The following is a 15,661-nucleotide window of genomic DNA, read 5'->3' as shown; positions in this document are numbered from 1 at the left end:
GGTCGCTGATGTCTTTGGCGCGGCACAGTGGGGACTCAGCCGAAATAGTCAAAAAATTGTATGAGTGCTTTAGATAAATTTAATGTACGCAACTAATAGAGAATTTTCCAATCGAATTTTCAAGATACGCTTTCAAACGACATAAGTCCGCCAGAAAAAAAGCGACATAATTCCGCCGGCAAAATGTACTGGGCGGAGATATGTCGTCGGAGATATGACGCTATGCCGAGTGGAAGTGTTTCTTTTAAGATGTTCCATGGATTAAAGTCAATATTGTTATGGAATGTCGCATGGAATGGGCCATTCGTTTATGATTATGTAAAATATAATATTCTAACCCTTTCCCTTCATTTTAGTGACGGCATCAAAATGCTTAGAGGCAGGAGCCGGACCTGAGTGGAGGATTGCACCATTGTGGACACTTGGCAGTCGAAGACATCTAGATCATCCGCATTTCCAAGTAGGTTTCAGATAAGATATGTATCCTCTCCAAACAATCACTATAATATCTCGTAGCTCCCTGTTGAGAGAGCTAAGGAGGTGCCAGGACGCGCCAGGACACTTAAGATGTGGAGAGAAAAGGGAAATGCAATCGGCAGCTGGCTGTTGGCTATCACAGGTAAACCCTTCACTCATCCAATTAATTGTACATCAGATAACCATTATACACAGACATAAAGAGGGGCATAGCCATAAGATTGTTTATGGACAAAGGTCAACAGCGAGCGAATCGAATCGAATGATAAACGGAAGCAGGGAAAAAACATCAGCCCATAAGAGTCATCCATCCGCTTTATACATACGTAGACCATCAACAGACAGCACACAGATCAAAGAACTGACTAAGAAATTATCCAATAAACATATGGATATTAGCTTGAAGAAACCGCAGAGCAGAGCAGAGCCATAGGCATGATGTTATGGCTTTTAGCAGGGTTTTCAGACGACAAGTAGACGAGTAAGACAGGCAGAATAACGGGGAGAAAGAGGGGAGATATGGAAATACTTTTCTTGGTTTAGGTTTATGAAAAGCGTCTTTCACTCATCATCTCATAACACACACCGAACGTATTGAAATACTCGTAGGCGCCTACCAAGTGCGATCCGATGGATCGAATCGAAGCTGTTTAGATTGGGAGCCTAGATGTTTGATTTGCTTCTTTTTGTTTGGTTTTTCTAGCTGGTAGATAGACCATTAACAATTTCGATCAAAAGCATTCTCTACATTTTTCTTTTATTTGTTTCATTTCCATCTGTAACGAAAATAAATAAAGTTTTTTTGGCATTGGCTAAATTCGCTACAACCGATAATTGTTTTCCAAGTAAGTTTCAGTTTTGATATCGAACTGGTTTCATTTTGCCTATGATTTCCCCTATTATTTTTCACATTAACAAAACCCCCCTGTTTCCTTTTTGTACCGAACTATGTAAAAGAAAATCCCCTGTAAAAAAGTCAAACGAAAATTGTTGCGTTCCATTTGGGTTTGGTATTGGTTTTTGGTTTCGTTTCGTACGTGCCGTTGATTGTAAATGCCGTTCTGTCGATTGTAAGAAGCTGAACTGTACTCTTTACACTCTATATAAACCCGTATATACAATATAAATCTATATATACCATATACATATATGCATATCCCCGGCCACATCCAACAACTCGACATGTATGCCTCTTGCGTTGCAGTGAAGTCCACACCAAATACTCGTACATTTAAACGTAATTTGTAAATTGTATTATCTTCTGTGCCTCTTACAACACTGTCTCTGTCGAGTAGGTTGGGGAATGGGAAATGGCATTGGAAGAAAGTAAAAACGTTAGCATTTCACCCAACTCTTTTTCTATATACCTATATACACCCCACACGATTCACTAGCTAGTCGAAGACTGCCCGCAGGCAGGACTGTACCAGCCTTGGGTGTTCTTCCCGTCCCCGCCCCCGCCCCGCCCTCGGTATTCCACCCCTCTAAGTTTGGTTTTTCGTTTCACACTCCATTTACTGCCCTCTTCTACTTTGCTCTCTTCTCTTTCATTGTTTATTTGCAGCCATATTCGGATTTATAACTCTCATATGGATTCCGCAGGCCTCAGCCGAATGCCAAAGTATGAGTCCATTGTCTTTCCAAAACAGAAACAATTTTCTTAAAACAATCAATTACCTTTTTGCCAAAAAAAAAGAAACAAAAAACAAAGAACAAATTATGAAATACTAAGAGTCATGCATAAGTATATGAATATTCTATCTCTAACAAACTCAAATCGGTTCATTTTGGGGCGCCATGAATAAGGAATATTTTTTGTACTATTAATGTTATTTAAGATCTTTACGTTTTCCTATCCAAAGTTCAATCGACCGATCCGATCGATTGCTTTCTTCAAAGCTTTGCCCCAGCCATCCAGCAAGATCGTTGGGCTACTCTTTTCTCCTTCCTCACTTTTGTAAACTTTTAATAGCACGGTTTTATTATATGTTCTTCTTTCTTGATCGGCGTCTTCGAATGAATGTGTGTTGTCATATCGATACTTGTCGAGGACAAGTATCGATATATCGAGTACATTGGTATTTCTTATAATACTATCGATGAGTAAATCTTAAACTAATATTCAAATCTTATAAACTAATATTCATATCTTACATTCGGGCAACCTGACTACAGATCGCCCACGATCTACACACTAAGGCATACAGTTGGTTAAACATTTCTTATTCGGTATTGTCTTACTTAACATACTATTTCATCGATTAACAACATGAGACCATGGTTTTATCCTTGCACTCTACCCAGGGTTTAAGCCTTGCTGGTTCTAATATACTTCGGAATGGCATTTGCGTCAACTGACAGTCCTCAATGTCGACAACCTCATAACGATCATTATCCAATACTCTATTGATCCTGTACGGTCCTCGATACTTTGGTGCGAACTTCTTATTGATCCCCGGTGTTGTGTCCACATGCCGGACTGCTACATAGTCACCAGGTTCATACTTTAATGGGGCTCTATGTTTATGGGCATACATCTTCTCATTTCTTTTCTGCGACAACCGTATGTTCTCACTTGCTATTTCTCTTATAGTTTCCAACTCTCTAAGTTCTGACGCTAACTTTTCCTCTAGGTATTCGGTTAATTCATCTACAACGGGTCCTTTCTGGGATATTCCAAATAACAATGTGCTAGGTGTCTTTTTCGTACTGCTGTTAACGGAGTTATTAATGGCGTGCTCTACCTTGCTCATCAACCTATACCAATCGGCTTGCTCAAGGGGCTCTGACAGTTTTCCTAATATAGGAGTAAGAACACGATTCACCCGCTCCACTTGGCCATTCGCCTGCGGTGCACCTGTAGCTACCTTAATGTGCTCTATCCCTCTCTCCTGCAGAAAACTAGAGAACTCTAACGAGGTGAAACAGGTCCCACGATCTGATATTATTCTAGTAGGGCGACTATAGAAATCAAAATATTTACTTAAGGCATCCTTCGCTTCCCGCGTGCTGGTACTATTAACCGGGAACAATTTGACAAACTTAGTGAATGCATCTATTACCACAAGGAGGTGTTTTCGCTTAGATCTAATACTCGGCAACGGACCCAAATGATCAACATGTAGGGTATGAAAAGGAACACACGACTTTGGGATACTATGGAGCGTTCTGTTATGGATTGTTTTAGGCATCGAGTGTAGTATACACGGTAGACAGTTTCTGATGAAACTTGCCACTTTACTTCTCATTGACGGAAACCAGTAGGTCCTCAAAAGGTCACTCACGCACTTCTCTGCGGCCAGATGTCCTAGTTTTTCGTGTGACCGCCTTATCAACTGCTCTTCCATACACATTGGTACATAGAAACATAGTTTGTTTTCACAACTCCTCTTGTAAACAATACCATCTATCATTTAAAAATCTACTTCAATTCCATCCTCTAGCATTTTTCGAATCCTAACTACTTCCTTGTCTCGCATCTGTTCTGTTTGCAATATCAAATCAACATCTTCTGGCGTTGCACCTACTACCCCAACTATCAATGATTTTAGTAATCTTTCCTCCTGAAACTCTAACTTGTCCCTCTCTACTGTATCCTCAACACAGTTTTTCTCTTTATCTGAATTCCTACTACTAATGTACTTTACTCCCCCCACCACATCGTTAACGCTTCCTCTACATTGGCTCAAATCTCTAATTTCAATCTTCCATCCATCCTTTTCCCTATATTCACTATTCTCTATGTTATCTCTACAATCACCACCAAGGTTCTCTCTATCATCAGACTTCCACCTATTTCCCAATCTACTTCCTACTGCACTTGATTCTCCACACTCAATCGCAGGGTTCTGTACGGTACTACTACGCTCTCTATTGATATTTAATTCTCTACACTTAATCACAGGGTTCTCTACGGTACCTCTATGCTCACTACCAGTGTTGTCTATACTTACACTATTCCTTGTATATTGCTTTCTACTCTCATCTTTTTCTAAATTAGACTTTTCTAAACCGTATTTGACTCTATAACCATCCTCTAACATATTCGTCACTTGATCTTGTCTGCTCAGCGCATCAACGTGCGCCATACTGGCCCCAGGTCTGTGCATTAGGGAGTAATCATAGTTCTCTAACTCTAGGGACCACCGTGCTATCTTAGGACTAATTGACTTTCTGGTTAACGTCTGTACTAACGAATTACAATCCGTGATTATTTTGAAGGACCTATGCTCCAAATATGCTCTAAAACGCCTCAATGCATAAATTATAGCCAATGTCTCTAGTTCGAAACTATGATAACGTGATTCTCTTTCTGTTGGTTTGGCGGAATAATAGGACACAGGGTGCATCTTCCCATCATATTGTCTTTGCATCAGTATTGCGCCATAACCGTATGAACTTGCGTCTGTATGTAATTCCGTTTCTCTATTTGGGCTAAAAATGGCTAATACCGGAGGATTTGCCAACGCATTCTTAAGAGTTTCAAACGTCTTCACCTGTTCTCTATTCATGGGAAACGGACCACCTTCTTTTAACAACTGCACCAAGGGCTTAGCTGTCGTCGCAAATGACAACATGAAACGTCGAAAATACGAAAAGAATCCCAAGCATGAGTGCAGTGCTTTTACATTTTGAGGGACTGGGTATTTTTTCAAGGCCTCAATATGGGAATCACTAGGAACTATTCCTTTTGATTAACTTTATACCCCAGGAAATCGATGTTTCGATTGACAAACCTACACTTTTTTAGATTTATCTCTAAATTTTGCTCGCTAAACCGAATGCATAGTCTTTTTAATATATCCATGTGTTCTTCAACTGTTTTATTCGCTACTAATATATCATCCATGTACACTACAATGCTTTTGTTCCTAATAAAGTCTCTCAAGAGCTCCGAAATAAATCTCTGAAAAATAGCGGATCCATTTGTTAACCCAAAGGGCATTCTCGGTGTCACAAACGATGTATACGGAACTGATTTTTCTTCTACGCCTATTTGATGATACCCACTTTTCAAATCTATAATGGAAAAACAGCACTTGTTTTCTAAAAACTCAAGACAGTCCTCAATAAGGGGCAATGGGAAATTATCTTTAACAATTCGTTTGTTCAGACCACGGTAATCGACACACATTCGAAGTTCTCCTGATTTTTTTTTTACTAGGACCAACGGGGAAGCATAAGGAGACTCGCTATGACGGATTACTTTCTTTTCTAACAGATCATCTACTATTTCAGCTACTTTCTCTCTCTCATGGTAGGATAAACGACGCGGAGTACAATGAAATGGTGTTGTTTCTGTTACACGAATCTGCATCTGATACTTTGGTGGTGCTTTAAAGTCAAATTCTTTGTGTAAATAGTATGTCTTAATAACTTCCCTACACTTTTCTGCAAGAGTGAGGCCAAATTCGAAACCTACGTTAATATGTTCCTCTTCATCAATCTCTACCGACGCACAAAAGTTACTGAATTCGTCGCCTTGATTCATATTCTCGATGGCCATTTTGTCATTCCTTGAGTTTTCTTGTGTCTGATTTTTAAATGGATTAGAACGTTTGATTAGCTCGCTTCTTTCTGATTGATTACCATCTAACTTATCATATAGTCTTATGTTAATATTATTTTTACGTTCGGTGAATAAAGACGCGCAGGTTAAACTAATAGCTTTTTGCTTTAACGAACTTAATGATGTGTGTTGCTTCGCATTGATATTTTTCTTATGAACTAATTTTACTTCAATAACTTTAAGGGCATCGCGTCCCAACAATACCGGCAAAGGCAGCATGTTATCATCTACGATGTTTAATAAAACGATATATTTCTTTGTGCAAAATTCAATATGGCACTTAAATTTTCCCCATATGGGAATTGGTTGTCCTCCTAGTCCATAGTATTTCCTAACTTCATTATAGGCTTCAACTATAGCCGACTTCGGTATCAAAGACTTATGAATAAAACTTACAGGGCTACCTGTATCAAATAGACTAAAAATACTGACGCCTCTTTGTTCACCAAACGGAAGTCATAAAGTGATTAACTGGACAGCCGCTAAATCGTCGTTGTTTTTTTCTCCTGGTCGCTCCTCATCTTGAACTGCAGCTACCCTAGTGGCCATCTTTCGTTTCGGGCACTGCGAATATAGGTGGCTGGTACTCCAACAGTTAAAACATGCCCCATCCGGTCTCTTTGGCTGACTGCATTCCTTCATAACGTGCCCAAATTGCCGACAGTTGTAGCAACGCATTGCGCCACCACCTTGCTGCTGCCCAACTGCCATACTCACATTTAGTTTTCCCTTTGTCATACCTTCGCTACGAATTGCTACGACGCCAGGAGCTCTTCTGACCTTATCATAGGTGACCATCTTGTCACGCAACTCGTTGAGTGTGCTGCAATATAGCATGGATGCTGCAGCATCCTGCAGTCCCTCTACGATGAATTTGACCACATCGCTCGTGGCCATGTCTGCTTGCGACGCTGCACATTGCGACGAAATATTGCAATGCGCTTTCATTATTTGCAATTTTCCGTGCCTCCAGTCGCTTTCCAATGTCCCACGCTGTCACTTTCTGCTCAAAGACGTTGAGCAATTCTGCTCGCATCAATTGCCAAGTCAAAGGCGACACATGGCCGATGTACGCCTTCGCCGATCCGCCTAGCAGCCGCTTCGCTAATATCCAGCATTTGGACTCGGATACACCATGGAAATTCATAATGTCCTCAAAGTTACTTATCCAACTGGTTACAGCCTGGTCGTCATCTCCAGAAAATGGACGCATCAACGCCTCAATGTGTGTCAAGTCGATGCAATCTCTCGGCGTTTCCAACTCCATAGCCTCTTTCTCCGTTTTCAATATGCTTAATTTGAGATCAGCTAAGCGCTTGCGAGAAACGTACAATTGTTCCAACTGCTGCAAACGGCGCGATTCTTCTTCGTATTCATCTGATCGCATGGTCAATTTCGAACAAGCGTTGTCTTGTCGCGGCATGAATGCTACTCGAGCCTTCTGCACATTTTCACCATATTCTTCTGGCGCCGCTTTTACTGCGTGTTGTGCACTACGGTTGTCTCTATCTATCTCGCGCTCAACCGGGACTGCAAAAATGTCTGCCTGCATAGTCTCGTCTGCGCTTGGCGCCGTATTTCCTAGCTCATGCGTGTCTTCCATGCTTTTTTTCACTGCTGTACGTAATTGGTGTATGTTGGCATCTTGATCAAAATATACGTTATGTCGCTACGCAATATGTCGCTAAGTTCACTTTTGGTTTTCGCTCTTATGTCTGCATTGTTCATCGCAGTTTTTTTTTTTTTGCGCAAACCCCACACCTGATATGTAAACTTTTAATAGCACGGTTTTATTATATGTTCTTCTTTCTTGATCGGCGTCTTCGAATGAATGTGTGTTGGCATATCGATACTTGTCCTCGAGTACATCGAGTACATTGGTATTTCTTATAATACTATCGATGAGTAAATCTTAAACTAATATTCAAATCTTATAAACTAATATTCATATCTTACACTTTCTTTCTTTTGCACTGTTCTCTCTAAGTTTATTCTGCACCACGGCAGGGCTTCTTTGCATTCCTTTTTATGATTTCCTCCGAACTTACCTATCGATCCGTTTCGCACTCCCAAGTGCAATCCGAAATCCTATGTAAATCCATCTTTAATTCTTTAGTATTTTGTGCGCAGTTCGATATAGAAATTCAAGGCACTTGTAAGGTTAGATGCTGACTATCTCATCGATAAAGAATAATCAAAACCGAATCAGAACCGAGCTTTTCGATTCGATTGATATAACCTCATACATTTTCAGCATTATTTTATTCAATTGCGCTTTAATGGTATCCAACTTGCAATTGTCTTGAAGCATTGACAAAAACTGTACGTAAGACTATCTCTCTTTTATACTAAGTATTTGTGGGTGCGTCTTGTTTGTGTGTGCACGCCTTAGAAAAAACAATGTACCCGTAAGATCTATCCTGCAACCCAATAAAAACAGTTTTCTATCACTTTCTCTTGGCACCTTGTAGCGTACAGTTGTTTCTTATGATTTGTACAATATTTTGAAACACGATCTCTACTTTATACCAAAAATTATTCCACACCACAAACCCAAATTATAGTTGAAACACTTAAAGATTTTTTTGATAAATATTTGTGGCCTGCTTTGAGAACTTTTTGGCATGCTTTTTGTGTGTTGCATGTTTTTATACCCGATACTCAAAATGAGTATTGGGGTATATTAGATTTGTGGTAAAAGTGGATGTGTGTAACGTCCAGAAGGAATCGTTTCCGACCCCATAAAGTATATATATTCTGGATCAGCATCAATAGCCGAGTCGATTGAGCCCTGTCCGTCCGTCCGTCCGTCCCCTTCAGCGCCTAGTGCTCAAAGACTATAAGATCTAGAGCAACGATGTTTTGGATCCAGACTTCTGTGATATGTCACTGCTACAAAAATATTTCAAAACTTCGCCCCGCCCACTTCCGCCCCCACAAAGGACGAAAATCTGTGGCATCTACATTTTTAAAGATACGATAAAACCAAAAACGCAGAATCGTAGAGGATGACTATATGTTCTAGATCGTAAAATCTCAATCAGACTATTAAGGCTAGAGTAACCAAAACTGGTATCCGCACTTCTGTTAGATCTCACTATAAAACGTATATCTCAGAATTTCGCCCCCTGGAATTCGCTGAATCTGGATCAGATCGGATCATTTTTGTAGCCAAAAGCAGGAAATCAATTTGCAGTGGCTACGCAGACAGATTTTCTGTCTCTCTCGCACGCACTCTTTGTCGTGTCGTTTAAGATTAGCGGCGTCTGCCGGAGGAGAGCCATACTGACTTAGTATCGGGTATAACTGTAGAGTTGCGGTGTCCGCAGCAACTCACAACGTTCCACCTCGTTTTTTTTTGGCGTTACTGTACTCAAAACAAATCTAACCCCAAAATAGTGCATAGACTTACCAATAAGATCTGCTTATGAAGAACCGGATATTAATGGATATAATATTTTCATCTAGCGCGATCGATTTACTGCTACGAATGCGATTCTTGGACAGATGCCCGCTGCAAGGTGAGTGCAAATCAAACTAAAAAGAAAAGATCGGATAAATGAACACATTTTTTGGAAAACTCCTTAGGATCCATTCAACTATACGGCTCTGCCGAGGGACCAGCCACCCCTAATGACCTGCAACGGTTGCTGTGTGAAAATGGTTCGCCATCAAAGATCACGTGAGTAGCGTACCCCAACGCGAGCCAGACACAACTGAACCTCAACCTGTACTCCTGCCGAAGCATCTCTGATCTTTAACTGATTGATTAACACCGTTCTGTGGACTTGTGTGCTCTATGTGTTTGTTTCTCTCTTTCGTCTCTCTTTCGCAGCCTACGAGGTGGTGCGCCGCATGTGTACGTCACAGTTACAGATCAATTTATTCATGGTCGATCACGTGTGCATGGTGGAAAGTTCAGGCAATGGACATATGTGCTTTTGTGAGGAAGATATGTGCAATTCTAGTAAAGATTTATACACTCATGGCAACCAGTTGCATCTCATAATTACCATCGCAGTGGCAGTGTCCTGGCTAATGGGTCAAGTGCTCAACAGATAGAAAGTGTTGCTAGGATCACGACCACACACACACACACACACACACAAACACTCAAACGCCACACACATACAACTCTGAAATCTCTCGCTCTCTGTCTCTATCTCTCTTTGTAAACATATGATTTGTAGCTTGAATATTTCATTTTGTACGTTTGAAGCACAGTTTTCGATGATCTGATCTGAAGCCGAAACGAGCCTTGAGTAGTTTGAATAACACCTATGTACATAGTTCGATAGCCAAAGCTTCCACAGACCGAAGGCTTCTCCTTATTCACACTAACACACTGAACACACTAACACTAGTACACGTACACTTACACGTACACTATATGCGAGCTTTGGATGCACTGCGTGCAACGAGTAGAGTCGAACGAGTGTGTTCGAACTCGAGTCACAGCACGAGTACTCGTTATTTGAATTGCATGTGTTGTTGATGCTAAAGTAAGCTGAAGCATGTAGCGCTTAAGTAGGAATTGTAGTTACATTTTATTTTCGTTGTTACTTACATTTGGAAATGCCCCAGAAGAGGGATAAACCAAAACCAAGTCCATAATCGATTCACACACACATAAATATGTTTATGCATAAACATCCAACTATATCATATGTAAACTTGGAATAACTCGCCAACACCCTTGGTTTGTAAAAACCTCCAATACTCCAACTCCAGCAATGTTCATCCAAAAGTATTTACCAACACGAATCTAACGTAAGGGAAGTGTGGAATATTTGCTCATCCTGTTTATTCCAAAGTCAAAGGAGAGAACTTCATGTTGCATTAGTTATTAAGCTTTAATCGGTTCTAGATCGGCTCCCGCCCACATCATATCACGTATCCTAAATAACCATTGTAATCGATTCTTTGGGAACTTATCGATATCGACCTTAGTATAGTCGCATCATTACCTTGCCCACAAACTGTATAAAGAATCAGTCGTCACGCCACTCGGGCTCCCTTTGGTTTGTATTCAACAAGTGATAATTAGTTAGTAAGTAGAAGACTACTTCCTCATACCCCTAGCCAAATCCAATCCAATCCCCATCCACATCCACATTATGAAATTGAAAGTGACTCAATTCTCATTGTCATGCTAGTGATAGACTTAAACGAATCGAATTATATAGCTTATGATTTGAGTTTTTGGATTATGAATTAATATTATGACTTATAGTAATGGTTATCCACTCGAGATCGAGTATTCGACTCGACGTTTGTATACTAAGCGCATTTGAATCTTTTTCATTTGTATTCTTGAAAATTGGCTAATAAATAACAAAAATGTTTACCATAATATCTCTAAATTTACTCTTAACCTTTCAATATTAACCTTTTAGCTTAGATCTGTTTATTCTCTTACAACTCTTAACCACTTCCAATCTCACTCTTGCACTGCTCCTCCCTCACGAATTTGTACAATTTAATATTTATCTTCGTACTGGCTTTAGTTGATTGCAATATGCTTTAAGTGCAAGGCATTTCCGTCCAGCTGTTCAGCATGTTCGGTCAGTTGTTCTCCAGTGCTTTCTGGCACAAGGTAAGTCCCCAGAAACAGTACAGTTGCGCACCATTTCCTTAGTTCGCTCCTGCCTACTCGCTCTCTATTGCTCTCGCTCGCTCGCTCGCTCTAGCTGGGAGTCGGCCTATCTTGGTACACACACTATACTATAATCCCTCCCTCAGTCTATCTCTCTCTCTGTATCCGTATATCCCTTTATCCATCCCACAATACTTGGCAAATATTATGCAATGATTAAACACCATTTGATTTGAGTTCTATTTAACATTTAATTTGATGTATAGTTTACGCTTTCTTGTTATGTTTGATTGTTCGATGACAAATATACTTATCCATAATATAACCGATTTTGGTTTGTGAATGTTGAAAATATTCTTATAGCCAGTATTTGATTTAATGATATGATTGATTGACGGTTAATGCGTTTCAAAGTTTATAAAGAATACAAATACCAAAACAAACAACAAATTACTATCGAAACACAGGCAATGAAATCGATTGAAATGAATTTGCAATCACACAACATATGGATTTGTGGTGTAAAAATAAATATTTTTATACCCGATACTCAAAATGAGTATTGGGGTATATTAGATTTGTGGTAAAAGTGGATGTGTGTAACGTCCAGAAGGAATCGTTTCCGACCCCATAAAGTATATCTATTCTTGATCAGCATCAATAGCCGAGTCGATTGAGCCCTGTCTGTCTGTTCGTCTGTCCGTCTGTCCGTCCCCTTCAGCGCCTAGTGCTCAAAGACTATAAGAGCTAGAGCAACGATGTTTTGGATCCAGACTTCTGTGATATGTCACTGCTACAAAAATATTTCAAAACTTCGCCCCGCCCACTTCCGCCCCCACAAAAGACGAAAATCTGTGGCATCCACATTTTTAAAGATACGATAAAACCAAAAACGCAGAATCGTAGAGGATGACTATATGTTTTAGAATGTAAGATCTCAAACAGATCGTATAATTATTATAGCCAGAATCAAGAAAACAATTTCATTCTTTCTCGCTCTGTCTCTCTCTAACACACAGGTTTCATGGTCGGTTTTGCCAATTGCAAAATATGAGTTCAAGGATCTCAGAACCTATAAGAGCCAGAGCAACCAAATTTGGTATCCACACTCCTGTCATATCGGACCTTGACCGTTTCGTGTCCAAATTTCGCCACACCCTCTTCCGCCCCCGCAAAGAACGAAAAACTGGGGCATCCACAAATCTCAGAGACTATTAAGGCTAGAGTAACCAAATTTGGTATCCGCACTTCTGTTAGATCTCACTATAAAACGTATATCTCAGAATTTCGCCCCACCCCCTTCCGCCCCCACAAAGGACGAAAATCTGTTGCATCCACAATATTGCACATTTGAGAAAACTAAAAACGCAGAATCATAGATAATGACCATATCTATCAGATTGCTGAATCTGGCCCAGATCAGATAATTTTTATAGCCAAAAGGATCAAATCAATTTGCACTGGCTTCGCAGCGCCCGACGTCACGCTCAGACTGATTTTCTGTCTCTCTCGCACGCACTCTTTGTCGTGTCGTTTAACATTAGCTGCGTCTGCCGGAGGAGAGCCATACTGACTTAGTATCGGGTATAACTGTAGAGTTGCGGTGTCCGAAACATAGAGACACACACTTGTAGAATAGATACAAATTGTATATGCACTCGTCACTATGGATGATCGCACATGATCTTTTGATCTCTTGATTAGTCACGTCGCAAGTGCATATACCCGGACATACATACACTGAAAGTATACAAAGATACATATTTAAAACAGATACTGAATCACCTTACACTTAGCTCAAAGTCCAGGTCATAAATAACAAAGATACATTTTTACTACATGTAGGCGCGAAAAGATATCAAAACGAGGGGGAACGTTGTGAGTTGCTGCGGACACCGCAACTCTACAGTTATACCCGATACTTAATCAGTATGGCTCTCCTGCGCGGACGCCGCTAATATTAAACGACACGACAAAGAGTGCGTGCGAGAGAGACAGAAAATCAGTCTGAGCGTGACGTCGGGCGCTGCGTAGCCAATGCAAATTGATTTGTTCCTTTTGGGTATAAAAATGATCCGATCTGATCCAGATTCAGCAGTCTGATAGATATGGTCATTATCTATGATTCTACGTTTTTAGTTTTCTCGAATCTGCAATATTGTGGATGCAACAGATTTTCGTCCTTTGTGGGGGCGAAAGGGGGTGGGGCGAAATTCTGAGATATACGTTTTATAGTGAGATCTAACAGAAGTGCGAAAACCAAATTTGGTTACTCTAGCCTTAATAGTCTCTGAGATTTGTGGATGCCCCAGATTTTCGTCCTTTGCGGGGGCGGAAGGGGGTGTGGCGAAATTTGGACACAAAACGGTCGAGGTCCGATATCACAGGAGTGTGGATACCAAATTTGGTTGCTCTGGCTCTTATAGGTTCTGAGATCCTTGAACTCATGTTTTGCAATTGGCAAAGCCGACCATGAAACCTGTGTGTTAGAGAGAGACAGAGCGAGAAAGAATGAAATTGTTTTCTTGATTCTGGCTATAATAATTATACGATCTGGTTGAGATTTTACACTCTAGAACATATAGTCATCCTCTACGATTCTGCGTTTTTGGTTTTATCGTATCTTTAAAAATGTGGATGCCACAGATTTTCGTCCTTTGTGGGGGCGGAAGTGGGCGGAGCGAAGTTTTGAAATATTTTTGTAGCAGTGACATATCACAGAAGTCTGGATCCAAAACATCGTTGCTCTAGCTCTTATAGTCTTTGAGCACTAGGCGCTGAAGGGGACGGACAGACGGACGGACGTACAGACGGACAGACAGACAGGGCTCAATCGACTCGGCTATTGATGCTGATCAAGAATATATATACTTTATGGGGTCGGAAACGATTCCTTCTGGACGTTACACACATCCACTCTTACCACAAATCTAATATACCCCAATACTCATTTTGAGTATCGGGTATAACGAGGGGGAACGTTGTGAGTTACTGCGGACACCGCAACTCTACAGTTATACCCGATACTTAATCAGTATGGCTCTCCTGCGCGGACGCCGCTAATATTAAACGACACGACAAAGAGTGCGTGCGAGAGAGACAGAAAATCAGTCTGAGCGTGACGTCGGGCGCTGCGTAGCCAATGCAAATTGATTTGTTCCTTTTGGGTATAAAAATGATCCGATCTGATCCAGATTCAGCAGTCTGATAGATATGGTCATTATCTATGATTCTACGTTTTTAGTTTTCTTGAATCTGCAATATTGTGGATGCAACAGATTTTCGTCCTTTGTGGGGGCGAAAGGGGGTGGGGCGAAATTCTGAGATGTACGTTTTATAGTGAGATCTAACAGAAGTGCGGATACCAAATTTGGTTACTCTAGCCTTAATAGTCTCTGAGATTTGTGGATGCCCCAGATTTTCGTCCTTTGCGGGGGCGGAAGGGGGTGTGGCGAAATTTGGACACAAAACGGTCGAGGTCCGATATCACAGGAGTGTGGATACCAAATTTGGTTGCTCTGGCTCTTATAGGTTCTGAGATCCTTGAACTCATGTTTTGCAATTGGCAAAGCCGACCATGAAACCTGTGTGTTAGAGAGAGACAGAGCGAGAAAGAATGAAATTGTTTTCTTGATTCTGGCTATAATAATTATACGATCTGGTTGAGATTTTACACTCTAGAACATATAGTCATCCTCTACGATTCTGCGTTTTTGGTTTTATTGTATCTTTAAAAATGTGGATGCCACAGATTTTCGTCCTTTGTGGGGGCGGAAGTGGGCGGGGCGAAGTTTTGAAATATTTTTGTAGCAGTGACATATCACAGAGGTCTGGATCAAAAACATCGTTGCTCTAGCTCTTATAGTCTTTGAGCACTAGGCGCTGAAGGGGACAGACAGACGGACGGACGGACAGACGGACAGACAGACATGGCTCAATCGACTCGGCTATTGATGCTGATCAAGAATATATATACTTTATGGGGTCGGAAACGATTCCTTCTAGACGTTACACACATC

At 40.7% G+C, this 15,661-nt stretch overlaps 1 protein-coding gene across 2 annotated transcripts; it reads left to right on the top strand.

The window, feature by feature from the left end:
- The first annotated feature begins 360 nt into the window (after window positions 1–360).
- Window positions 361–12,211, top strand: LOC108160734 (protein quiver). 2 transcript variants are annotated; one of them, XM_017294922.2, is made up of 6 exons: window positions 361–460; window positions 517–619; window positions 1,275–1,322; window positions 9,515–9,567; window positions 9,635–9,728; window positions 9,882–12,211. In XM_017294922.2, exons 2-6 carry the CDS (start codon window positions 568–570, stop codon window positions 10,106–10,108), a joined length of 474 nt encoding a protein of 157 aa, XP_017150411.2. In that variant the 5' UTR covers window positions 361–460; window positions 517–567; the 3' UTR covers window positions 10,109–12,211. The 2 variants fall into 2 exon arrangements, with proteins under 2 accessions (XP_017150411.2, XP_017150410.2); XM_017294921.2 differs by lacking the exon at window positions 1,275–1,322 and adding an exon at window positions 2,042–2,098 and having other exon boundaries at window positions 9,882–12,210.
- The last annotated feature ends 3,450 nt before the right edge of the window (window positions 12,212–15,661 follow it).

The sequence above is a fragment of the Drosophila miranda genome (genome assembly GCF_003369915.1).
Source record: "Drosophila miranda strain MSH22 chromosome Y unlocalized genomic scaffold, D.miranda_PacBio2.1 Contig_Y1_pilon, whole genome shotgun sequence".
In the NCBI taxonomy this organism is placed as follows: domain Eukaryota; kingdom Metazoa; phylum Arthropoda; class Insecta; order Diptera; family Drosophilidae; genus Drosophila; species Drosophila miranda.
Note: the sequence above shows the minus strand (reverse complement) of the source record. Positions and strands in the feature narration are given on the sequence as shown.

What these genes read in the sequence shown, in the direction of transcription:
- LOC108160734 (XM_017294921.2), top strand. Translation starts at nt 568, where the DNA reads ATGTGGAGAGAAAAGGGAAATGCAATCGGCAGCTGGCTGTTGGCTATC. An exon ending in CTGGCTGTTGGCTATCACAG is followed by an intron (nt 620 to 2,041) that starts GTAAACCCTTCA and finishes GTTTATTTGCAG; the next exon opens with CCATATTCGGATTTATAACT. An exon ending in GGTTCGCCATCAAAGATCAC is followed by an intron (nt 9,729 to 9,881) that starts GTGAGTAGCGTA and finishes TCTCTTTCGCAG; the next exon opens with CCTACGAGGTGGTGCGCCGC.